This window comes from Phragmites australis, chromosome 7, assembly GCF_958298935.1.
Source record: "Phragmites australis chromosome 7, lpPhrAust1.1, whole genome shotgun sequence".
In the NCBI taxonomy this organism is placed as follows: domain Eukaryota; kingdom Viridiplantae; phylum Streptophyta; class Magnoliopsida; order Poales; family Poaceae; genus Phragmites; species Phragmites australis.
Genome location: NC_084927.1, coordinates 17558576 through 17584058, shown reverse-complemented (window position 1 = coordinate 17584058; position 25483 = coordinate 17558576). Strand labels below are relative to the sequence as shown.

The following is a 25483-nucleotide window of genomic DNA, read 5'->3' as shown; positions in this document are numbered from 1 at the left end:
GTTTTGCAGAAAGCTAGTTTTTGATGCAAGGTTTATTTTGCAAAGACTACCTTAAAAAGCATTTTTGAAGGGAACACGTAAGTTGAGCTTATGGGGGTTGTCGGCCCTGGGGGAGATACTTCCATCCCACCAGTTCTCATAAGTCTTTTGTCGGTGGACACACAGTCCAGGATGCTTAGGGCACAAGCCCAACCCTTCTTTTTGAAAATACGGGCACACTGCCCACTCACACACCAAGGAGGTACTCACACCGAAAAGCTAATCATTGTGACCAAACTATAGCATGTCCTTGACCGAGGACATGGCTATCAGGATAGGTTTAACACTCTGCAGAGGTTGTACACTTTACCCACAAGATATGCACAGGCTCCCACCTTAGCAACTGGTGGAGCTGTCATAACGAGACGCAACAACCTCACAACGTAGTCACAATATCCACCCATGAGGCACTAAGATATCAGGGACCTTAGAAGATCCACGGGAAGGACCACTTAGCAATCCCAAGGCTTTGACATAGCCTTAACAATATCACCAGCCGGACTTTGGGCTACATACCACCCAAGTCTTCTCCTGGTCCCCATTGCCACTACCGGCCTCCGGGTGGGTACCGAACTAAGTCGGAGGGGTTAGGTCAAGTCATACCCATTCAGGCCATGTGGTTGTCCGAGTGGATACTAGGTAAGATGTCACAGCGAACTGGTCCTTATACGACTGAGGCAAGAGTCTCCCAGCAAGAACACCACAAAGGTGAACCTTGCCCTAAGGTAGTTCCCACCTTTGCAGGGTACCTTACTCACCCTCGTCAACACTACTCTAGAGTTTTTCCCAAGAACACAAGTTTTACACGCACACACACTAAGCACACATCACTTCACATTTCTGAAAAGGCATGATTAACATATGTAAATAATCTAGTTCTTTCTTTTGAGCAAAGCAATCCTAAGCATACTAGTAAACATGCATTCATCCAAGCAATCATTATAGTTGATGGGGGACCTTCTAGGGTTTCAATGGAATAAAGGTAACAACATCAAGGCATGGCATAAACAAGCTAGGTCATAACTATTCTAGCATTTCTTTAAAATCACGGCTATTAACTTAATCATGCATATCCCTATTGTTTGAAACAATGGCTCTACGGGTTGTATTTGAAAATATAGGATCAATATGATCAACGGTTGTAGGAATTTCCTTCGTTGAAGTCCTCGTCCACTCCTTCTTCAAACTCCGGATCCTCGGGGTCTTCCTCAAATGTGCCTTCCTCTAACAATCGCAACAACGACAAAAGCGCACACAATCAATCAAACGATTAAAATAAATACCAAACAATTTACAAAAAATATGAAATTGACATCATTGGGTAGATCTCGAATTTAGATGAATATCGGTGGAAGAATCGTTGAAAACGGAGTTAGGACGGAGGAGAAACGGGCTTCGGAAGTTTTGTCGGGAGAGAAAATCATAAAAAAGAAAAGGGGGGAATATTCCTGGAATATTCTATTTTGGATCGGCTCGGGGCTCAGCTCTCGGCTTGGCTCAGTTTGACGGCTCGGCTCAGCTGCAGCGGCTCGCCTCGGCTCGGTGGGGCCCGCTAGTCAACTGAGAGAGAGAGAGAGAGAGATAAACGAAGAGACGGCTTGGGCGTTCTCGATGACGGAGAAAACGAGAGGGGCGAGAGGGAGAGAGGGAGAGAGGGGAAGGGGCGACACGGCTGCAGCGCACCGGCGGATCTGGCCGGCAGCGGGGAGGCGTGGGCTTCGGCCAGTGACGAAAAGTGGCAGTCGGCGACAGGAAGCGGTGGACAATGATGGCAGGGGACCCAGGTACGCCCACGGGGGGAAAGAGGGGGAGAGAGAGTGAGAGAGAGAAGAATGGGGGGCTCATCGGCGGCGGCGGTGCTCGGAGGGAGGCGGTGGAGGTGAGGGAGAGGTGGCGGTGCAGATGAGGGGGGGACCGCACACTATTCATCCCTTTAATAGGGGCGGAGAGGGGCTGCACAAGCGCGAGGTGGCGCGGGGCGCGAGAAGACGGCGCGGGGCACGAGGCGGCTGCACGGGGCGTGAGGACTGCCTGCGAGACGCGGTGACAGGACGGTGCGGCGCAGCGCTGGCTGGGCGGCGGGGTCACGGGGAGGGGAAGGGAGAGGAGGAAGAGAGAGAAGGAGAGAGAAGAAAGGGGGGCAAAATCAAGGATCTGACAGCTCTTCTGCGGTTTGTGTTGCAAGCATACTTTCGCTTTGTTGCTTTCCTTATCCTTTGCACTCTATTGCCTTTCTACTGGTGCCCTCTAGAATCCACTCGTCGGTGAGTTTCCCATGCTGTTCCACTCGAGCTCTCCTGAAGGGTATACATCGCCCAAGCAAGCTCAGTCCGCATTGGATGCTTCTGTGGTCAATCGGACAGCTACCATTTTCCCGGTGACGTGGCTCAACGCCCGGCCGATGAATCGGCATGGATTATGTATTAGAGATTACTCTGCTTCATGAGATTTGATGGTGTTGCTATTGTCGCCTAGGTTCACATGCTTTCTCCTCTGATTGCAAATTGGAAACAATCAATGTCTTCCTTTGTCAACATTGCCACCTGTAGTTGGTCCATGCATTGCCCCTGAAAAATTATCCTATTTCTTTCCTTGAATATTTTAATTTTTAACCCTTTTAATTTAATATTTTATTATTAACCCGTTCGAGACTATATTTTCATGAAGACCACTCTGAGTGGTGTGATATCATTATCTTGTCACGCCATTGGGTGACAACATTTTCTTGTAGTGCACAACAAACTTTTGGAAAATCATTGGAATGGAGTAAAAGGGGTATTAAGGTACCTAAATGGGGGCTGGTCAGAAGAAAAAAGGTCCGACTGTGATTTAGGGCTGGTAACGCCTGGGTGACTGGGTGGTGGCACCAAATTCGTGTGTCGTATGAAGGTTAGGATGGAGCCCGTCTCTGATCTGATGAGGGTGTTCGTCTCCAAGTCGAAGAAGCTATCCCTTGGGGATGCGTTTGTGTTCTGTTCGACAGGCATCGGAAGATGCATGAAGTCTGGTTCCAACCCAACAAAATTCTTTGATTCCAATATGGTGGAGATGTCCTTTGGGGGTAGGATGGTGAGTATATTGGAAGGAGGAAGTTCAAGTCGTATTGCTTATGGACAGGGGGATCTGATCTGGGAGTATATAAGAATACCTAGGGCTTTGGATCTCTCATCTTGCAAAACCCTATCAGGTGTCGGCAGAGACCTTGGTGCTTGTCATCCTCCTGCTGGTGCCCTATTGATTGCTACTGCTAGGGATTGGGGTGATAAAGGGGTGCCCGTTGAGGGAACTGCCCACCCGAAGTCGTCTAGCGGTGGTGTATTGATGGGCTCGCAGTTGGGGGATTCGGGGAAGGATCTAGTGTTGGTACCTCATACGGCGATCTCAACCATGGCAAAGGTGAGAGAGGAACAAACCCTGGAGGGACAGAAGTTGGTGAACGAGCAACTGAGTGAGATCGGCATCAACAAAGGGTCGGATGCCTACCTTGAAGGTTGGGGTTTGAGGAAGATGACGACACTGTGGAATTTGAGATCGATGATACGGAAGCTTTGTCTGCTGGGCAATGGACTGTGTTGGCAAGGTATTACTCGTTGAAACGACCAAATCCAGTGGCATTATTTGACGATCTCAAGCGGGCATGGCAGCTACGCATAGATTTCAATTTTAAGGCCTTGCGTGATAATCTGTTCATCATCACTTTAGGATCTGATCATCATTACTTTAAGGCCTTGCGTGATAATCTGTTCATCATCACTTTACCTTTGTCTTAAGAGGAGGACCTTGGATACACTGAGGTGATGCCCTCATAGTTGCCCCTTTTGATGGATTTACAAGTCCATAGGAGGTTCCGCTTAATGCTATTCTGGTGTGGGTGCGAATATATGATCTATCTCTTGGGATGATGACTAAATGTGCTAGATAAACGCTTGGTAAGAGACTTGGTTCAGTCCAAGCGGTGGATTTTTAGGAAAATGGCAGAGCAAGCATGATTTCTTGCGTGTTAGAATTGAGCTCCCTATTGATCGTCCTCTGAAGGTGAAATTGCCAACCAAGGTGAAGGTTTAGGGTAAGGAGGTGGTACGCAATTTTGATCTATGGTATGAACATGTGCCATACTTTTGTTTCCACTGTGGTTTCATGGGACATTCAGATAAGGAATGTGCTAAGGCTGGGGAAGGAGCTGCCTCGATGCATTATTCGGCGGAACTACGTTGTTCTCCATTTAAGCAATTCGAACGAAGAACTAGCTATGTCAAGGTTGAGGTTACTCCAACTGTTCGGCACCAACTTGCCTTTAATCAGGCTGGTAGTGCAGGATCTTCTTCTAATCATCAGCAGGGTCCTAGCCGTGCTGCTAAGGTGGATAGCCCCGTACAGGTTGGTGTGAGGGATGATTTTGAAGCGTAGGACAAAGAAGGAAATGTGCAGATTGACAAAGAGCTATCAGAACAAGCGAACAAGTTGTATGTTGCTGAACGGGAGAGTATGAAGGTGAAATCCAGCATGCAGAAGGGTAAGGCTATACAATATGCTCCTTTTGAATTATCCAAAACTTCGAGTGTGGCAACTAAAGCAAGAGCAATACCTATTCAAGTGGCGCCAAGTACTGGACACTCCCTCACATCCAGCGAGATGATCCTGGCATTGTGGATGCTAGAGTCAAGTTTGGAGTCTCAGGGTAGCTCTAAGTTGATGGATGATGGATCTCTGTGATCTAAAAGCGGGGTTGATCACTAGGTGACATGTGAGGCTTCCCTGACCATGGCCCTGGTTGTGCTGCCGAGTGAAGCAAGTAGGGGCAGGGTTTTAAAGAAGAAGTTGAACCCTTTAGTGTGGGTTGCTATACATGATCAGGATATGGAGGAGAATGCTATGGATGGCAGGGAAGCAACCAGTCCCGGGGCTACTGGTAAACTAATGGAGCCACTTAGGGTGCTTCGTCAGGAGCCATGAATTGTTTAAGCTGGAACTGTCACGGTATAAGGAACACCCCGATAGTTCGTTTGTGGATTTGGTTAAAGCCAATAATTCCCAGCTTGTGTTCCTTTGTGAAATTAGACAGAAGAGTGAGAAAGTGCATCGCCTACATAATAGGCTAGGTTTGAGAGGTTTTGTTGGTAGTGATAGCGATGATCAGAGTGGTGGGCTAGCTTTATTTTGGCATGAGCCATTGTGTGTGGAAATAAAAGGTGTGAATGAAAGATACATTGATGCGTATGTACGTGTGTCCCAAAATGAACCAGCATGGCATATCACTTGTGTGTATGGCGAGCCAAGAATTGAGAACCGTCAACATATGTGGAACCTTTTATGTGATATTAAACAAACAAAGGTCTGACCTACCTTGGATGGTTTTGGGTGATTTTAATGAAGTCCTTTGGCAGTTTGAACATATCTCAAACACTTTGAGATCGGATCGTCAAATGCAAGCCTTCAGAGATGTACTTCAGGTATGTGGATTAAGAGATTTAGGTTTTGAGAGGCTACCTTACACTTATGATAATAATAGAACGGGCATAAGGAATGTTAAAGTGAGATTGGATAGATCAGTTGTAGATGACTCTTGGAGGGACTTGTTTAGTGCTGTTACAGGTGAAACACCTAGTGTCACCTTGCTCGGATCATTGCCCTATCATGGTTCGGCTGCTGTAGGAAGCCCAAGTTCCAAATATAAGGAAGTACCGATGTCGGTGGATGAACACCGCAAGTGGGGATCCTGAGGGACCCCCTTTGAGATTCGGCTGGGGGGCTGATTCTGGATCTACCTCGTACGTGGGATTAATGCGAATGTATAAGATCTAGGCGGGACGTATGATCATCGGCTAGTAGGAGTAAATGCACAAGGGATTTAGACAGGTTTGGACCGTACGGAGCATAATACACTACTCATGTGTGTCTAATGTGCTATTAATGCTCTTGGAATGCCTTTCTCTGGATCCCTATGTTACAAGGATTTTTGGTCTAACAAGTCTTGAGCTTCGATCTTCAAGTGCCGGTCTCTCTGAACTTGTGTGGAGGTGAGCTTTGATCAGCTTGTCCAACCTATCTGAGTCCGTCTTTCTACGAAGTGCTCCCCCCTTATATCCTACCGGGGGGAGGCTCGGCGTGCCCAGAATGAGGGCACAAGTTCCCGTAAGCCATAAATAGAAAATAACCATTATGGGTCTACAGTTTGATGTTACAGTGGTTGAAAATGCGCCCTTCGGTCGGTCCTGTCAGTCATTACGCCTCAACTTTAGCAGGTGCAGGGGGGCCCACTTGCCAGCTACTGAATATCCCTGCATGCCCGTCCGGTCAGAGTAGATCTGACACGGTCTGACGCGGCAGGGAGACAGGCGATACGCCTCGAGCCATCGACGATATCCTCAAGCCGTCTTCCTTTATGGGCCCCGCTAGGTGACGTGCGATGGGACCCGTCGCATTAATTGTCCCCACGCCTTCCTGCCAGGCGGTGGCAGAGACTGACGTACTCAGTACGACAGGCGTGGGGGGAGTGGTTGGATGTGACCGGCCACGCTCCCCTTTAAATGCAGCATCGGTCTTCCCACCGATTGACACCTTACCGTGGAGCCCTTGCGGGGTCCACTGGCAAGGGGCTTCTCAGGTCCTCGGGGAACTCTGGGTACTTGGGGACCAACTGTTCTTGGCCCCGAGCACCCCTCCCAGATCTGTCTCTTCTCGGGTCCTCGGGGAACTCTGGGTACTCGGGGACCAACCGTTCATGGCCCCGAGCACCCCCTCTCGGACTTGGCTCTTCTCGGGTTCTCGGAGAATTCTGGGTACTCGGGGACCAACTATTCTTGACCCCGAGCACCTCCTCCCGGGTCTGGCTTTTCTCGGGCCCTCGAGGAGATGGTCCCTGAGGGATAACGCCACGTGGCAAGTTGTTGTCTTGGCCTCGGGACTCGGGAACCCCTGGTTCCTATATCACTGACAACCGGCACTATGAAATCAGGTGGGAGAGGGAAACAGAGCTACCTGAAATCATATCAAATGCATGGCTTGAAAATGGTGTTAAATCGGATCTAGGATAGGTAAATAAAGCTATGGAGAAGATTATGACTACTCTGCAGGCATGGGGAAGGAGGAAGTTTGGGAATGTCTATAGACAAATTAAGAAACTTAGAGAGAAGTTGATAGGTCTCCAGAACGGCCAGGGAGATAGGATAGAGATTAGACGGGTACAAGACCAAATGAATGAACTTTTGTACATAGAGGAAATGCTCTGGTTGCAACGATCAAGAATAAATTGGCTAAAGGAAGGGGATAAAAATACAAGGTTTTTTCACAACAAGGCGGTTTGGCGAGCGAGGAAGAACAGAATTTCCAAGCTGCGAGACAGTGATGGAAATATCCAAATTGTTTCCACTGCAATGGAAAGATTAGCTACTTCCTATTTTCAAGAACTATATACCAAAGATCCCTCGCTTAACCCTAATGTGATTACTCAGTTGATTGATGCGCAGGTAACAGAGGATATGACTGTTTCACTGTGCAGGGAGTTCATAGAGGAGGAGATAGCTAATGCAGTTTTTTAGATAGGACCAATCAAGGCACCAGGGCTAGACAGTTTCCTTGCGAGATTTTATCAAAGAAATTGGGGAACAGTGCAGCAAGAGATTGTCAGCGCCATGAGGTGATTTTTTGAAATAGGGGTAATGCCCGAGGGGGTTAATAATACCTCTATTGTTTTAATTCCGAAGGTCAAAAATCTGATTTTTCTCAAAGATTTTAGGCCTATTAGTTTGTGCAATTTTCTTTACAAAATTGTTTCTAAGTGTCTGGTCAACAGATTGCGGCCTTTATTGGATGACATTATTTTGCCAAATCAGAGTGCATTTGTGCAAGGACGCATGATCACTGATAATGCCTTGGTTGCCTTTGAATGTATTCATCATATACAAAACACAAAGAAACCGGAAAATTCCTTCTGTGCTTACAAGTTTGACTCATCAAAAGCGTATAATTGGGTCGATTGGTCTTTCTTGGAATAGGTGATGCTTAACATAGGCTTCACTCGCCGGTGGGTCGAGTGGATTATGACTTGTGTGACCTCAGTGAGATATTCCATAAAATTAATGGACCTCTATTGGATACATTTGTTTCGACTCGTGGCCTTTGACAAGGTGATCCCCTCTTCCTTTTTTTATTTCTTTTTGTGGCTGATGGTTTGTCACATTTGATAAAGGTTGAGGTGGATGGTGGGAGTATATCCCCTGTTCGGGTTTGCTGTAATGCGTTGGGTGTGTCTCATCTCCTATTTGCAGTTGATACTCTGTTGTTCTTCAAAGCAAATGATTATCAAGATTCAAATGTAAAAAGGATACTGAACCAGTATGTGTGGGGCACATGACAGTTAATAAACCCGGCCAAGTGCTACATTATGTTCAGTGATGCTTGCCCAAAATCCAATCAGGAATCAATTAAGTCTATTCTTGGTGTCGAACAGGAATCCTTTGAAGCTAAATACTTGGGGCTGCTAATACCTGAAGGTACCATGAGAAGAGGAAAGTTTATAAGCCTTCAAGAACAATTAAGCAAGCGAATCATTCAGTGGGGTGATTGTTATTTATCCAGTGAAGGTAAGGAGATTATGATTAAGGCGGTGGCACAGGCTATTCCGGTATATGTCATGGGGGTGTTCAAACTTCCTGAATCAGTATTAGAAGACCTCACTAAGTTGACTCGGAATTTTTGGTGGGGCATGTAGAACGGGAAACAGAAAACTTATTGGATTGCCTGGAACAAGCTAACTGATTCGAAGTACAGAGGAGGGATGGACTTTAGAGATATGAAGTTATTTAATCAAGCACTACTAGCGCGCCAAGTGTGGAGGCTTATCCAGAAGCCAGATAGTTTGTGTGTGAGAGTGTTAAAGGCATGTTACTACCTTAACGGTTGCTTGGGGGATACTATTTTTGTAGGTAATTCGTCGCGTACATGGCGTGCAATTGAGTATGGACTGGAACTCCTAAAGAAAGGGTCAATTTGGCGAGTGGGGAATGGAAGTATGATTAGAATTTGGAGAGACCCTTGGATCCCAAGAGACACCTCCCACAGGGTCATCAGTCTACAGGGTAGCTGGAGGATTAAGCATGTATCGGCTCTTTTGGGTGTGCATGGTGTTGGGGACATTGGTAAGCTGAACTAGATTTTTTTTGCCGATTGATGTGGCAGCTATTGTTAAAATCAAAACTTTAGGGAGGAATGAGGAGGACCTATTGGCATGGCATCCTGAGAAGAACGGTATGTTTACGGTGAGGAGCGTAGACAAGCTGGTCGTGGATCTTCAGAGGCGGGAGGCTGGGAGCGAGGCTGCTAGCTCGCTCCCGGATGGTTGCAATCCTCTATGGAATCGTCTTTGGAAATGCCCTGTTCCACAAAAGGTTCACATCTTTGCGTGGAAAGTTGCTACGAATAGCTTGGCTACTCAGGATAATAAACGGCATCGTCGCCTCGCACTAGATGACGTTTGTGGTATTTGTGGAATGGAAAAAGAAGACACTTACCACGCATTGTACCTCTGCCCAAATGCCAGAGCTTTGTGGAGGGCTATGAGGCAGGTTTGGTGCTTGCCGTCGGATTAGGAGCTTTAGGTGTCAGGTACGCAAATGGTTGTTAATTTTATTAGATAATATCCCATGTACAAGCTGCATGATGCTACTTATGTTGTTATGGCGTGTTTGGCATGTACAAAATGAGGTGGTTCATTAGAAGCCGGTACCATTGGTGGAAACATCCCGGTGCTTCCTAGAGAGCTATGCTCAATCCTTATTATCGATCAAGCAACATCCTAGCAGGGACGTGGCAAGAGGCAAGCAAGTTATTGGGATTTCTTTAGAGGAGTTTCCGAAGCAGCAGCGTACCTACACAGAGCTACCCAAAGTGGTCAAACGTTGGTCACGTCCACCCGCCGAATGGCACAAATTGAACATTGATGGATCCTTTTCTCTATAGGATGGGAGGGCAGGTGTCGGTATGGTACTACCGGACAATTTCAGCAAAGGAGCTATCACATCATGCAGAACACTATTACACTGTGATGATGCATTGGAGGCTAAACTGGTTGCTTGTAAGGAGGACATAAAGGCCGATTATGGTGGAAACGGATTGTGCCACTGTTGTACATCTTGCTACAACACATGAGGAGGACCGTTCTACCCTAGCCCATGTGGTTAGGGAGGTGAGACGTTTGTTCAACGGACAAAGGGTATTGGAGATTAAAAAAGTAGGCCGTAGCCAAAACATTGTTAGTCATGAATTACCTAATCATGCTTGTATCCATGGTACTACGGGGACCTGGGTAGGGCAGGAAGAAAGTGTTGTAACTAGGCTAGTTCGTGACGATTATATTTCTTCAGGATACGATTAATATATCCCCTTTCCTTGAAAAAAAAAAGTACCTAAATGGGACAAATGATCTTATTCTCTTCTATCTCAAGCGACAAGATATCATATTGTTAGGATACTTGGATGTTGGCTATATGTTTGATCCTCGTAATGCCAGATCACAAGCAGGATATGCAGAAAAATTGCTATCTCTTGGAGTTCTATAAAACAAACAATAGTTGCTACTTCAACAAACCATTCAGATATTATGGCTCTCTATGACGCTACAAAGGAGTGTGTTTGGCTGAGAAGAATGATTCAACATATTCTTGAAACAAGTGGTGTGAAGGTAGATAAATCTCCAACTGTCCTCTATGAGGATAATTCTTCTTGCATTGCACAGATGAAGAACATCTGTGTCAAAAGAAAATCCGAGGCATTAGCACGAGAAAGCATAGAGAGTTGCTTTTCTCATGGGGAGGTAATTGATTTTCATCAAAAGATTCATTCTCGGAATTGATTTAAAGTGTTGAAATATTTTACATGAACAACTTATACTGTTCAAAAGACAACAGGCGCATAGTGCACAGTCTCTGCGATTCAACCATTTTACATAAACAACTAAGAAAATATAACTGTCCAAAGAAATAATGAGATAATACTGATAATTTAGTTAAATGAGCATTTCATTCTCTTGTCTCAATCGTCTCACATCAACAACTAATAGAGGGAATACAATTTCCTAAGATAATGCTGCCGATTGTAGTCAAAGAAATTTCGTTACCTTGTCTCAAGTCTCGACTGAACATTTTATTCCCTCTACCCCCCCCCCCCCCCCCCAAAAAAAAAACCACCAAAGCGGATTTGCTCGCTGATTTTCCCTAGAAGAAAGTGTCATGCTGATGCCCAATTCTTCATGAGTTCCTTGTCAAAGTTTCTTGGTCACTGCCTCCAACAAATTGGGTATCTTGCAAGTATCATGTCGTCATGTCTACTGGTAGGGATGAACTGAAAACCCTGTCCTTTGCCTTCAAAGCCTACAGAAGCAGCAAAACAGATATGCCAGTCATTAAGAACCTCGAGAAGCCGATGAAAGAGTATGCGTGCATAGGCAAGTGTTTTGGTTGATTTGCTTACTTCTTTCTCCCAGTTGCTGCACAAGGTAATCGAGAGAAGCAATAGCATCTGCACGATGAGTGCACAGATTATTCCGAACCAAAGTCCCTAGAGGTTCAGAGTTCAGATTCGTTATTCAGAGAGGTTTCTTCAACTCAACAGAGTAAGAAAAAGTTGAATAAGAACTTATGTTAAGGGTTTGGGTAGAAAATTACCATTCCACCTAGATGGTAAACAAAGGCCAAACAGAAGGCGGCTGGAATTCCAACCAAGTAGTACGCACCAAGATTAACACAAGCACCAATCTTTTGCCACCCACAGCCCCTAGCAACACCTGGGAAAAAAAATATCAAGTATCCCCTATTGTCAGTCACTACTAGGTCAAGCAACAAATAATGTTCATCATATACACGGAGATAAGAACAGATCACCACAAATATCAGGAAATGGGTTCCCTGTATTTGCTGATTTGGCTTTGTTTGAAGTACCATCTATATTTACCTGAAAGAACACACTGCAGGTCATCAAACACGAATGACACAGCAAGAATTGGCATCATTCTGGCGATGTATTCCACCACTTCCTCCTCATTGCTATATGCATACCCCCATAAATTGCGCACCAGAATCATAACAAGTCCGATTACTATGCCGACCACGAGAGCCAGCACCATGACCACACGGGTAGCCAGATGGGCAGCTTGCGGTCGCCCAGCGCCAAGCTCATTTGAAACACGGGTGCTATATGGGAAATCAAATGCATATACTTGCTGTGAGAATCAGACGATCCACATGGTGTGGTAAAAATATATGAGTTTGTTTTTGTTCAATGTTACCTTATGGCTGCACTAAGCCCAAAAGGGATCATGAACGCTAAAGAACCTGTGTTTAGGCTGCAGGTGATTAAAGAGTTACAAACAAGAAAGGCAAACAGAATTTGAAGTATGCCATGCAAACTTAACTCACCAAATGGACAATACCGATGTCTCGAGCTTAGGATTTGGTAGAAGTCCAGAAAGAAGTACCAGGAGCTCAAATGACCACCACTCCAAGCTGTTACATGTAGGATCCAATTCAATTGATGATGGTAAATAGAAAAATTCAATCTGCAACTAGAGGGATTCAAGCTCAAACTCACCAAACCATCAGCGCAGATGGAACACCAAGCCTCAAGAAGCTGGGGATGCCGTGAAACGCCTCCTTTGAGAACCCTCTCCAAGTTTCCTTACAGGCCGGGGAGAGCCTGACGTAGAGAGCCAAGATGGAGACGTTGGTCAGGTACGAGATGGAATTGGCCAAGGCAGCACCCTTGTTGCCCAGGCCAATCTTGTACACCAGCAACCAGCACACCAGCAGATGATTCAGCGCCGTGACGCCTGAGCTCAGCATCACCGGGAGGACTATGTTCTGCGTCTGCAGGAACCGGACATGGCACTGCAGCGGCCCATACACGAACAGCGCCGGAATCATCCACCGGATGTAACTCCCTGCCCCGGCTGCAATCTCTGGGTCCTGACCGAAGAGCAGAAGGATCTGGCCGGTGTATGACCAGACCATCGCGACCACAACGCTCACCAGAGTGAGCACAAGGATGGCCCTCTGCTTATATATGCCGAGAAGGTAGTACTGCTTTGCTCCGAAGGCTTGCCCACACAGTGTGTCCAAGCTGCTCGCCATGCCAGCCTAAGATGACAGACAAAAAATTCGGTTTGCTGTCGGACTCCATATATTCGTTCAGGAGATCAAGCATATGAAAGGAATTGAATTAAAACAATATACCAACAAGCTGAAGCCAGTAACGCTTGCGAAGGAGGTGCCGATGGAGGCGCTGGAGAGGGCGAGCTCGCCGAGGTGACCGACGAACATGACAGATATCATCTGGACGAGGTTCTGCAGGAGCCATGCTGCGATCAGTGGCCCGGCAAGGTACAGCTGCTTTCTGACCTCAGTCACTACCAGGCCCTCTCCCACCCCTCCGGTGTTCTTAACACCGTTGCCAAGAAGAGGCTCATCCATGCTTGCCATCATACATGAAACTTTACACCCTGCTTCTGAACAAGGTATGTGGAATAATGCATCAGTCAATCTGGTCAGTCTTATAAGGGCTGGAAGCCTGGAAACTTTGAAAGCCAAACGCATGAGGAAACAGGAAGGAAACAGAAGCAGTAGCTTGGTCGCCAAGTTTGAAATTCCTAAACAAGAAGAACAAAACAAATGCTTGATCTCATCTATCACTGTCAGACTTATTGGGACAGTAAAGATTAAAATATGCTTCTGAAGAGTTTATAATTTGATTTCTGGGATGTTAATATTAGTACAATTAAGTCTTCTAAAAAATGTTTGGAATATGGTAATCAAGGGCATTAAGGAAACTCATTGGAGAAAAAAGGGGTAGCATGGCAGTCAAGTTCAATGCATCTGACAGAACTGCCTATCCAGCGGACGAGAGTGAACGCGACAGCTAAGCATGAAGAATTCATGATCGATTAGAAGACGAATGCCACTTTCTCTAGCATTACTAATCAACTCTTATACTCCTAGATAATGAAATCAATAACATCTTTCTTGCCTACTTGTGGTTAGAACATGGGTTTTTATTCATTGGGACCCAGGATAAAAAAAAAGCTCAAGTTCAGACTGTTTAAACGAATGTACACTATTAGTAGGTGTAGACTCTGATTACTCTGTTTCTAAGTGCACGTGTCCAATTTTCATATTTATTTTTGTTATCTCTTTCCCATGTTTGACCCATAATGTTCTATGACCCATTTCATGTACAATATAGAAAGGGCATTTCCCAGAATCCAACGCCACCAAAGAAGAATGAATTAAGTGGCGTTTGATTAGGTAACGCAAAAATAATTGAAATGAGTTAAGTGGAAAGATTTTATGATATCCATCTTATACAAACACATCAAAAACTTTTAGGATATTCTTTGAATTAAGGTACTGCTATTATGGGTACAGAAAAACTCCTAATATGATAAACTAAAGCAATCGAAGCAAATCCCATAAAATCTCTCCAACTCAGACAATATCAAGACAGAAACTTTGCACTTTACTTCTGAACAAGATAGGTGGAACAATATACAGTCCAATTTGGTAAATCTTAAAAAGGCAGTAAACTTGAAGGCCAAAGTGCCAAACGTCATGACTCGTGAGGAAATCAAAAGGAAACAAAGGCGCACAAAATCCAACAGGACATGCTTAAACATGGGCAGACCAGCATAACAACATAAAGGCATAAAAGTTTGGTCAAGTTTAACATGCATAAACAAGCAGAACAGCACAAATGCTTGGTCTCTGTCGTCAGTAGAGTTACTGTGACAGTAACGATTAAAAAGTCTTCTGAGCAACAATTTCTAATTTAATTAAAGGGATGTGAACATCAGTCAAGATCTGAACATTGCAGTCAAGTGCACCGAGGAAATCCATAGGGACAAAAGGAGGAAGCTTGGCAGCCAAGTTCAACATACCTCACAAAGTATCCTAACGAATAAGGGCGATTGGGACAGTTAAGAATCCAAGAATCCATGCTCTATCAGGACAACAATGACATTGTCGCTAAGTTGATCAATTTAATCGCCAACGGCAACTAGATCTCTATGTTCCAAGATAACGAAATCAATCACTAACTTCCTCTTGCCTAATGCCTACTAGTGGTGGTTTGAGAGGCCTCTAGTCACTGCACACCACGAAAAAGTTCATTTCTATCGTCTGACGCCTCACGTGCTCTGAGCCATTTTCTTTTCTTTTTGAAAAAGATGCTTTGACCAATGTCAGACTGCAGTACTGCACATAATTAAAAAGGGAATTCTCCAAGATCCATTGCCATTAACGAATTGAGGACTAAGCAAAAAACTGCAAAAGTAACCTGAACGCACTGGACTTGTGTGAAAAAAGATTTCAAAACATCCATCTTTTTAGAGACAGAGCAATGGCTCCCAAGATGGCCTTCGAATTGGGCCATTGCTAATTTGCTATTCCCTTTCAGATATGGAGCAAACTCCTGAGATGCTAAAATTGAAAGGACCAAACCAGTGCCGTCCAATCTCCCCCAACGCGACGAAATTCAAGAAAGAGATCAGGCAAGAACCATACCGCAGGCACGTGGCGAGCGTCGCTGACGATTACGACGCCATGGAGAGCACCGCTGCGGCTAGGATGGAGACGGCTTGGGCGAGGAGGGAGGAGGACGAGGAGCTTTGGTCGGGCACGGCGGAGGGAGGCACGCGCGAGCACGAGGCGAAGCGGCTACGGAGAAAACAGGTGGTCTTCGCAGGGGAGCAGAGGCTACGGAGATATTACTTTTTTCTTGTGAAAAGCATCGGTCCTACGTAGGAGTATTTTATGTATAAGTAAAAGTTTTAAACTTTTGACTGAGTAAATCATACCATAAGATTTATTTCTCGTCTCTTAACTATCGCCGTGATTTAATTTGTGTCTATAAAGTTAAATATCAAAAATATTTCATCCACCATCATTTAAAACTTCTCTCCATGTCCCTGATCTAGTCTGAGAGTGTTTTTTAGACTTGGGGTTGTTAGCTCAAATACTACGTGGACCAACCTTGATGGCTCAACCTGTTCTTGGTCTCTCCCTCCACTCCCGCAAACTCTCAACGGTACCAGGTGTATCCGAATGTGGTGGCGAAAGATAAATCTTTAGTACAAATATATTGTTTAAGTCAAAGTTTACATTTTTTTTGACCGGATAAATCCTATAGGACCACTGATACCACTTGATCTCTTCTCAAAGAAGTTGAACCAACCTATCATTTAGATAATGTTTAAGATCAACCTCATAGGGTTATAATAAAGTGGACTCCGCCTTTTTATCTAACCTCCCAATCTTATGAAAAATATCTTATTTTTGTTTCTTATATGCACCAATTATATGTTTTGCCCATCCTTGTGAAAATTTATGGAGTGCTCCAATCCTATATCGCCCCTTTTCCATCGATGTTTTTTCCCTATTCTTTTTCCACCGTACATTAGCCACTAACTCAAAGAAACCCTCACCAGTTAACAAACCAAGTTCAAATCCAACATATGTTGATTCAATTCTCATGGTGAGGGGCATTCCCAAAGTTTATTAGTAGTGGAGTGTGATCCAAAACACTTGAGAGTTTGTATAGTAGTAAGTCGAAGTCTATCGGTGACTAAACACTCATAGGTGTTATAGTGTTGTTTCAGGAAATACAGACGAAGACCATGGTGTACCTTCAGTCGAAGCCCGAAGGTTGGCCCATGACCTCCATCCGTGCGGGCGAAGGCCACGACTTACCTTCGGTCAAAGCCCGAAGGCACGTCTGTGGTTCCTGCCGCCAATGTCGGCGAAGGCTGCGGCAGGCCTTCGGTCGGAAGCCGAAGGTTGACCGGTGATTCCGCTAACCTAAGGGTGTGAAGCTACTATCGTACCTTCGGCCGGAGGCCGAAGATCTACTCATGGCGCCGGAGGACAGGAGCGAAGGTCATGGCGAACCTTCGGTTGGAAGCTAGAGAGCAGCCCTCGGCGCAGCCATGAGATTGGCCGAAGTCCATTTGGCCGAAGACCACAAATGGACGTCGAGACCCACTTAACTGCACAGGGCAGAGTTGTAATTATGTAAATGTATTGATTGTACCATAATACCCCCGAATATACTGAGAATGTGGCAGTTGAAGGGTGAAACTGTAAATCCTAGTGTGGAGTGGTTGAGTACGGGCTATAAATAGAGCCATATTGTACCGAGATGAGGGAGGAAGCAAGATTATTTATCGCTAAACATGTGTCACACCCAGGAGCCTTGGGCTTTCCCTCGGAGCGAAGGCTTTCCTTGTTCAGGACTTCGGTTCCAACAATGCTAATAGTGTTTCACAACTACAATTATTCAAAAAATTAGATTTTATATCCTCCTAACATTACGTCACTACAAAATTACTCATTCAATTTTGTATCAAATAAATAAAAAATATCGATAAATTTACATCGATCCAAAATTTTCAAAAAGTAACTACTCTGTGATGCTGTTTTGACCACTAATGAATATGCACTTTTTTTAAATTGACGTATACAAAAGTTAAATTAAAAAAACAAATTTCCAAACGGTGGGGCTAACCGCCCCTGAGAGGGCGGCAAGGGGGCTAAATGTCCTCTCAAAGGGTAGTAAGGGGCGGTACGGCCGCAGGTGCGGGTGGACGCTACCCGCCCTCTAAAAAGGCGGTAAGGATAGTGCCACCCCTTATCGCCCCTTGAACAACCACGATCATCAACGTCAAATTTGTCCCGGAGGCCGGTGGTTGTAGAGCGGCCTTAAGTTTTGTAAGCGAATAGAACACTGTGTCAAAGCAACAAATGTGCTATGCTAGTGGAAGGGCGGTGAGTCTTGCCAAGGCAGGTCTTGAAAGGGTATCCACGTGTGATTGGTCCATGAGAGGAAGTCGAAGAAGTTTACTTGTTGGTGCAATACCTTGCGAGGGTGTAGCGATATGGGTTTGTGGAGAGCAACAACACTCCGACATTATGAGAAAAAATTATTATGGTGAGTTTGCATTCTATCTACCTTTACATTTCCTTATTTACTTATTGCACCATCTAAACCCCATATTTAACTTTCCTAGAATTACCATTTATAGTTATAGGGTTTAAACAGGTATAAAACTCTTTTGTGAAAAAGCGTAAAGCATATTCAGATTACTTATCCTTTAATTTGTGTTGAGCCAATTAGTTTTAGAAATGCTAATTCTCCTATCTCGGTTCTTACACCCCCAAGCCACATTAAGAGGAACTAGTTAGGTAGAGGATAAAACCATCTACTCCCTCCAATCCAAAATATGTGTCGTTTTGAGTTGCGGTTAACTGTTTTAAACTTTGGCTATATATTATTTTTTATGTTTTAAGTTTGGATATTTGAAAATGACACGGGTATATTTATGTCAAAAATTACTTTCATAATAGTATATTTTTGTTATGTTTATCAATATATTACAGGAAAAAGTTGTAGTCAAAATTGTATTTTAGAGATTGTGTTGATACCTAAAAGGACATCTATTTCGAACTAGAGGAAGTAGTTTTTTTAATATAGTACGTTTAGTACAGTGATCCACTCTAGATTAGGGAGCCCGTTAGGGTGTGTTTGCCTATTGCCCGGTGACATGGGCGTTTGTCCAGCTAGTGTATCCACGAGGTTTCAACCAAGAACTCCTCGTGAGGTCGTTAAGGCCATCCTAGGGCCTGAGGGGTAAGTCCATTAGCCTGACACAAGTACATGATGATGTTCACACAATGAAGTTGGAATAAATTTAAGCAAAACCCAAATTCTAAATTGCAGCGACCATGACTATACAGGGAAAGGGGGGCAAGGAGTGAGTATGGGGACATCCTAGGGTTAAGTCAAGTGCAATGGTGACTCGAAGCAGGGCTGGACAACCTTCCTTACATGTGAGTTGGACTTGGGAGAGGTGGCCCCCAACAACAAGCACACCAGAACATGTGAAATCGCATCACACAAGCAGGGCAAGAACTCAAGAAAACAGAACAGATTTGGTGCACCTTTCCAGAGGAGATGACGACTAGTTGCTCCATGATCTTCTTGGAGACGGGGCAGAAGAAGAACTCTGGCACCGGAACCGAGCCAATCCAGCGCCTCCTCGTGTCGGGACCGCGGTGGAGCTTGCTGGACGACACACCCTCTAGGGCTTGGAATGCGCACTCGAAGAGGTCAAGGGGAGCGCCGACTTGTCCTCGTTGTACCACAGGTACACGAACCACGCAAGCTTGGCCACCGCCTCCGCCCTCCGCAACCACTGCTCCAGCCTCGTGAGGTCGAGCACCCTTCGGTTGATGAAGAGCTCCTTCTTGATCGCCTTCGTCCTGGACCCGGTCTTGGCGCCCAATGTGCACAATGATGATAACAACCTGACCACATACAATTTTTCAACATTGGGCAATAACAAATTCAAATACAATTTTCATAATGTCAATCCAAATGGTCTTTCTCAAAATAATGGTCAAAGTTAGAGGTTTGAACCCACGCTTTATAGGATGTCATACATCTAATGAACGGAGGGAGTAATTAATATTTCCTTCCGGTTATGTTCATTTCTTTATGTTGAAGAAATCTTGTACAGTTCATGTGCGCTGTGAGTTGTACAGATTTTCAGCTTGTTCTAAATAGATTGACATCCCCAGATCCCCTGAACTTTGTCTATGTAAATGAGCCAACTTTTTCATTAGCAAGTTGAACTGGGCTGCTGAATTACGGTCATTTCATATCATCGTGCAGGCACACGACCTGGAAAAGATGCTGCATTTGGGATCCAAGCCTGATCCGTACCAGCACCTGTGCACGAATCTCAACGGCTTAGTCGGCGGCCCAGATTTGCCTCCCCTCTTTCTTATGCCCCGCCAGTGCCGCACCTGCACGGTACAAGCGCCTGAATTCGCCTCCGACCCCTTGCCGCCAAAACCCCTCTCCCTCTCTTCCTCTCTCTCTGTCTCTCTCTTTCTCCCCCTGCCACCAAGAAGTGACCAAGAACGCAAGAAGCAGCAGGCGCCATCTATGGACTGGTCGGAGGAGGGGGTCGACGAGGAGGAGGAGCCCGCACTGCTGAGGCGGAGCGCCAGGTCGCGGATCCCTCCGCCTGCTCGGACCTCGAGGGCGAGGTCGTCGTCTCCTCCGCTTGCTTGGATCTCCGGGTCGAGGCCGTCGTCTCCTCCGCCCGGTCGAACCCTGGGGTCGAGGTCGCCGTCTCCTCGGCGTGGTCGGGTCCTCCTGGGGTCGAGGTCGCCGTCCCCTCCGCGTGATCCAATCATGGCGACGAGGCTCGCCAGCTCGGTGCGGACGACCAGGAGGGCGCCAAGATTGTCGGGCGGTAATGATGTCCCCGAGGCCAGCGGGGAGGCCGGGGCCGCGGAGCAGATCCTCGCCTCGCTGAGGGAGTGGCGCGCGACGCTGAGGCTGCTCGCGCCGCGGGATGACGCCGCGGGTGGCTCTGCTTCCGTCGGAGGAGGCGGGGCAGAAGACGAGGAGGAGGAGGGCGGGGTGGAGAGTTTCTCGTTCCCGCAGCTCCAGACGCCGCCGACCGTCGAAGAGGGGGAGAAGGTGGAGGTACAGGAGGGCGGAGTGAGGAGCTTCTCGTTCCCGCATCTCCAGACGCCGCCGATCGTCGACGGGGCGGAGGTTCTTGACGCCTTCACCAGCACCGAGGAGGCGAGGGAGGCGAAGGCCGCGGCCGAGTTCTTGGAGGCCATCATGGGTGCCAACACCGGGCCCAGGACGGAGGCAATCAAGAAGGAGCTCTTCGTCAACCGGAGGGTGCTCGACCTCGCGGGGCTGGAGCGGTGGCTGCGGAGGGCGGAGGCGGTGGCCGAGCTCGCGTGGTTCGTGGACCTGTGCTACGACGAGGACAATTCGGCGCCCTCGCTCGACCTCTTCGAGTGCGCGTTCCGGGCCCTGGAGGGCGCGTCGTCCAGCGAGCTCCACCGCGGTCCCGACGCGAGGAGGCGCTGGATTGGCTCGGTGCCGGTGCCGGAGTTCTTCTTCTGCCCCGTCTCCAAGAAGATCATGGAGCAACCGGTCGTTATCTCCTCTGGAAAGGTGCGCCGAATCTTTCACCTGTTCTTTTTTCTTGAGTTCTTGCCCTGATTCTGTGATGCGATTTCATATGTTCTGGTGTGCTTGTTGTGGACGAATTGATGATGCAGCGAATCTTGTGACTGCTGTGCTTGAAGAATCTGCCTGTTTCTTAGTGTTGGATGATAGAACCATTTTCTTGGATCTAGCAAAATCAGTTTGGATTGATTGCAATGTGACAATCTTGATATGTTGCTATGTCTGAATTTGTTCTGGTTTTCTGTTAGCTAGAGAAAATTACTCTGATGGTAGCAGTATTGTCTTGGAAAATCCGTAATACTATTGTTAATGGGAATTGTAACTGCTGAGCTTGAAGAATTTCTGCTCGTTTCTTTGTGTTGGATGACAGAACCATTTTCTTGAATCTTGCAACCAGTCCAGTTTGGATTGATTTCAATGCACTAATCTGGAAATGTTGCTATGTCTGAATTTGTTCGGGTTTTCTGTAAGCTAGAGAATATTACTCCGATGGTAGCAGTATTGTCTTGGAAAATCCGTAATGCTATTGTTAATGGGAATTGTAACTGCTGTGCTTGAAGAATTTCTGCTCGTTTCTTTGTGTTGGATGACAGAACCATTTTCTTGGATCTTGCAACCAGTTTGGATTGATTTCGATGCACTAATCTAGAAATGTTGCTATGTCTGAATTTGTTCAGGTTTTCTGTTAGCTAGAGAAAGTTACTCTAATGGTAACAGTATTGTCTTACAAAACCTGTGATGCTATTGTTCCTACAGATTCAAGAATTTCTTCGTATGACCGATGCAAATTATTTGCATTAGTTTCCTCTGCGAATCTTGTTTAAATTATTGTGCCAGGGTCCATTGAGATCCTATGCCTAGAAGTCTGTTTGCTTGTTCTGAAGATTTGCCTGGAATTTGTTTCAGAAGCATTTCTAAGTTTGTCCTTCTGGATCATAGGACGTCAGCAAGGATCAGAGACATTATGCTCTGTCCATGTTGCATTGTCGAAAAATACTCTGTATATGTTGCTATATAGGAATGGTTGGTTTAAATAACTGAATAAGGACTGTCCTGGTGTGATACTGTTTGTGTCTTAGTAGATAAAAGAATCTGCTCAAACGGTATACTAAACTATATCGTTTTGTTGGTGTGGATGCTCGTGATCTCTATAAGTTTCAAATTCAGCAATACTGGAACTTTTCACCTGAATCTGATCAGACTAGATCCCTGGAGTAGTCAATGTGGAAAATTCAGTATCTTGCAGTCTGCTCTGGTCAAACTAATCAGAACGGACATTATTGGCTATTTCTATTCACCTCCATTTGCTCTGTTAAAACATCTACCAGTTCTTGTTCAATTTTTCTTACTGAATTATAACTTCCTGACCTGCATTGCTTTGAGATTTTCTCCCTGACTTCATTTCTTATTGGTTTCAAATCTCTGATTGCAACTCTTCTGTGGCTGCAGACAGTTGATCTTTCAGCACTGGAGAAATGGTGGAAGGAGAACGAACGCATTTGTCCCGTGACTGGCGAGATTCTCGCGCACACTGTGTTCATCCGCAACATCCTCATCACGCTGTGCATCTCGTGGTGGGGTGCAGCCAACAGCATTACAGACGTGACAGCAGTCACAGATCCACCTGCCATTTCTCCCCAGGAGGAAGCAAGGTTCAAGCAAGTCACACTGATGGCTCACTCCCCCAGATGCTCCAAAGAAGCTAGGGATGCGCTTTTTCTCTTCCACGAGCTCATCGACAAGGAGAGCTCATTTGTGCACCTGCTCGGCCGCCACCCTGGGGCGATCGCGAAGCTTGCATCCGTCCTGCCAGAGACATGCCTGGAACCTGACCCTGAACTGGACGACATCATCCTCGGAATCATGGCGAAGGCGGCTTCCTACGGCCCCAACAAGGCGGCTTTCGGAGACGATCAGTACGCCATCCCCGTGCTGATCGCAAGGGCATGGCTGGGGCCAGTGCCCACAAGAGCCAAGTGTGCTGAGATCCTTGGGCTGCTGGCCGACAACTACTACAACAAGATCAAGATAGGTGAGCTCGGAGGCTTTGCCGCACTGATTGAGCTGCTCTTGGTCGGAGACATGGATGTCAAGAAGACGACGGCGTGGGCGCTCGCCAGCCTCTGCGAGGCCCATGAGAACTGGAGCAGGTTCGTCAGAGAGGGGGTGGCGGATGCCGCCATATCTCTCCTGCGGAACGACGGGCTAGTGGTCGAGACCCAGGCCATCCTGCTGCAGGCTCGAGGCTTTGAGCTGGCCATGACGCAGATCCTGGAGAAGCTCCAAGAACTTGGCGGCGAAGAGATGTGCGAGAAGATGAGGAATCGCCTTTGGCACAGCTTCATGATGACAGAACGACGACGAAGGTCGGCGGATGTTCCTTCTGCATCGTACTCGGCAAAGGCTTCGGACACGTCTTCTTGGTCGCCCTCTGAGGCGGGTGTGGAAGGGTCTGCGGATCACGAGCAGACCAAGAAAGATGTCAAGGCCATTGTCTCATGGCTGCAGAAGAAGTGCTACTACCCCTGGACGTACAGATACAGGGATTGACCTGACCATTGGCAGGCAGGCGAAGAACCGACCATTACGAGTGTGAGTAACTGAACAGAGGTAGGAGGCATAGCTGTTTCTTGACTAAACAGAAATACAGTTAGTTCCTGTGCGCATAGCTGTAGCTCAGATAAAGCTAAATACTGATCGTGAAATTCTTCTGGATGTCGAACTAATAAATGGTAGGATTCGAATGTCGATGTTATAGATTTTCAGTTGCGATGGGCAATTTTTCTTTTAGCACATTCAGTGACTTCTGTATAGCTGAGGTGCTATGCTGTTCAGTTGTCATTGTAGTCTCGTGAGCAGGGATTAAAATTTCACTATGAATTTGGTAATTTCGGAGAAGAACGAAATATCTAATTATGAAATTTTCTTTTACTGATATGTGAGACCTATAAAACAGAGAACAAAAAATGACCAAAATTTCAGCAAAATTTCACGAATTTCGATCTTTTCTCTTGTAAACGGAAAAAATTGTAAAACAAAATTGAAATCCCTGCTGGACGCTCAGGTTTGTGGCTTTTGTAGTTATACAATAATTTTGACAGATTTGGAGGTAGATACGTGTCATGAAACGCCAGCTGGTTTGGTTGTTGCTTGAAATTGAGTTCAAAGCAGGGAGAGTCTGTGAGGACTTTGGTTTGACTTAGAAGGTTATGAATTGCTACACTGATGACTTTCCTATATATTTGAGCCTTTATCTAACAAAAGATTGTGCAATTGCCCATAAGATCTCGTGGTTCTTAGCTAGATTTGTGTGCGTACCAAGTGCCTGGCGCACTCAACATGAAAACGTGATTCGTGTGACTGTAGATCTATCCCACGAAATTTCCCATCGACTCCATGTCGTACAGGTACAGCTATGGCCTGGTGACGTACTTGCGCGCCCACAGGTGCCGCCCGTTGACGACCAGCTTCACCAGCGGCCGCCCGCCGAGCACCGCCGCTGCATTCGCCGCACGCCGGAACACGATCCGGCCGTACGACGGCGGCAGCCCCGGCGGCGTCTTCTCCATCATCACCCGCGCCACGCAGTCGCCCCACCTCCTGTGGAATACAAGATGTTTTCATGTTGTGTTGTAACAATTGAAATCGTAATTTGTAGACCATGAAAATGTTGAGAAGCCATCTTCTATGATAACGGGAATAACTTTCGGAAAAAAGTTACCCAAAGATGCACACCAACAAGCTTTTTTAACACAAAATTTTCCCACAGAAAAAGCAAATATTTTAGACTTTAGTTAGGTATTATTATCCGTTCCTAAACAGGTATCATTTTAATTTCTCGCACAAGAACCGAGCGCGAACAAGTATAAAAAAAATGAATACGCTTTTGTACCGACACATGCAGGAGTTACATATAAAAATATGTTACCAAATTTCATCTTTGAAGCTATGAACTACATGAAACTATGTTTTGCCGATCACTAAGTAGCTTCAACCTTAGTCTAAGACAATTGAGAGAGCAATGCACATTATAGAGTGTACATTAACCAATCTTATACCGTTATACGAGAAGTACTGAAATGTTGTTGGTGTAATAATGTTGAGAAAAATGGTATTATCCAAGTTCCAAAAAAAGGTATTTTTCAAAAAGAAAATTTATTGAAACTAACTCAATAAATGCATGGCTAGCTCCCCCAACTAAATACTATAATAGTCCATTTAAATCGCATGCATGTATAACTAGTAATCGCTTCGAGAATCGGTGCTACGTACTCAGTGAAGTACTCATCGATCTCCTCGCGCGTTAATGGGAACCCTTTGGAGAACGTGATGAACAGCGACCGAACGTCCTCCGCCGCCGCCGCCGCTGACGCGCTGCAGCAACGATACGGCGCGGCCAGCTCCG

At 46.0% G+C, this 25483-nt stretch overlaps 2 protein-coding genes across 3 annotated transcripts; one reads left to right on the top strand and one right to left on the bottom strand.

The window, feature by feature from the left end:
• Nucleotides 1-10884: 10884 nt before the first annotated feature.
• Nucleotides 10885-15763, bottom strand: LOC133924056 (protein DETOXIFICATION 16-like). Of its 2 annotated transcripts, none has more exons than XM_062369428.1 (9): nucleotides 15585-15763; nucleotides 13263-13534; nucleotides 12622-13166; nucleotides 12450-12536; nucleotides 12320-12376; nucleotides 11986-12224; nucleotides 11700-11818; nucleotides 11506-11592; nucleotides 10885-11405 (listed from the first exon to the last, which is right to left on the bottom strand). In XM_062369428.1, exons 2-9 carry the CDS (start codon nucleotides 13509-13511, stop codon nucleotides 11346-11348), a joined length of 1443 nt encoding a protein of 480 aa, XP_062225412.1. In that variant the 5' UTR covers nucleotides 13512-13534; nucleotides 15585-15763; the 3' UTR covers nucleotides 10885-11345. The 2 variants fall into 2 exon arrangements, with proteins under 2 accessions (XP_062225412.1, XP_062225413.1); XM_062369429.1 differs by having other exon boundaries at nucleotides 13263-13531.
• A 4514-nt stretch (nucleotides 15764-20277) lies between these two features.
• Nucleotides 20278-23745, top strand: LOC133925432 (U-box domain-containing protein 9-like). Its single transcript, XM_062371364.1, has 2 exons — nucleotides 20278-21063; nucleotides 22528-23745. Exons 1-2 carry the CDS (start codon nucleotides 20278-20280, stop codon nucleotides 23626-23628), a joined length of 1887 nt encoding a protein of 628 aa, XP_062227348.1. The 3' UTR covers nucleotides 23629-23745.
• Nucleotides 23746-25483: the final 1738 nt, after the last annotated feature.

Coding starts and splice junctions, on each gene's coding strand:
- LOC133924056 (XM_062369428.1), bottom strand. CDS start 13,511: ATGATGGCAAGCATGGATGAGCCTCTTCTTGGCAACGGTGTTAAGAAC. Junction 12,377..12,449: donor ACATCGGTATTGTCCATTTG/GTGAGTTAAGTT, acceptor AATCACCTGCAG/CCTAAACACAGGTTCTTTAG. Junction 11,593..11,699: donor TTTACCATCTAGGTGGAATG/GTAATTTTCTAC, acceptor CTGAACCTCTAG/GGACTTTGGTTCGGAATAAT.
- LOC133925432 (XM_062371364.1), top strand. CDS start 20,278: ATGGCGACGAGGCTCGCCAGCTCGGTGCGGACGACCAGGAGGGCGCCA. Junction 21,064..22,527: donor TCGTTATCTCCTCTGGAAAG/GTGCGCCGAATC, acceptor CTGTGGCTGCAG/ACAGTTGATCTTTCAGCACT.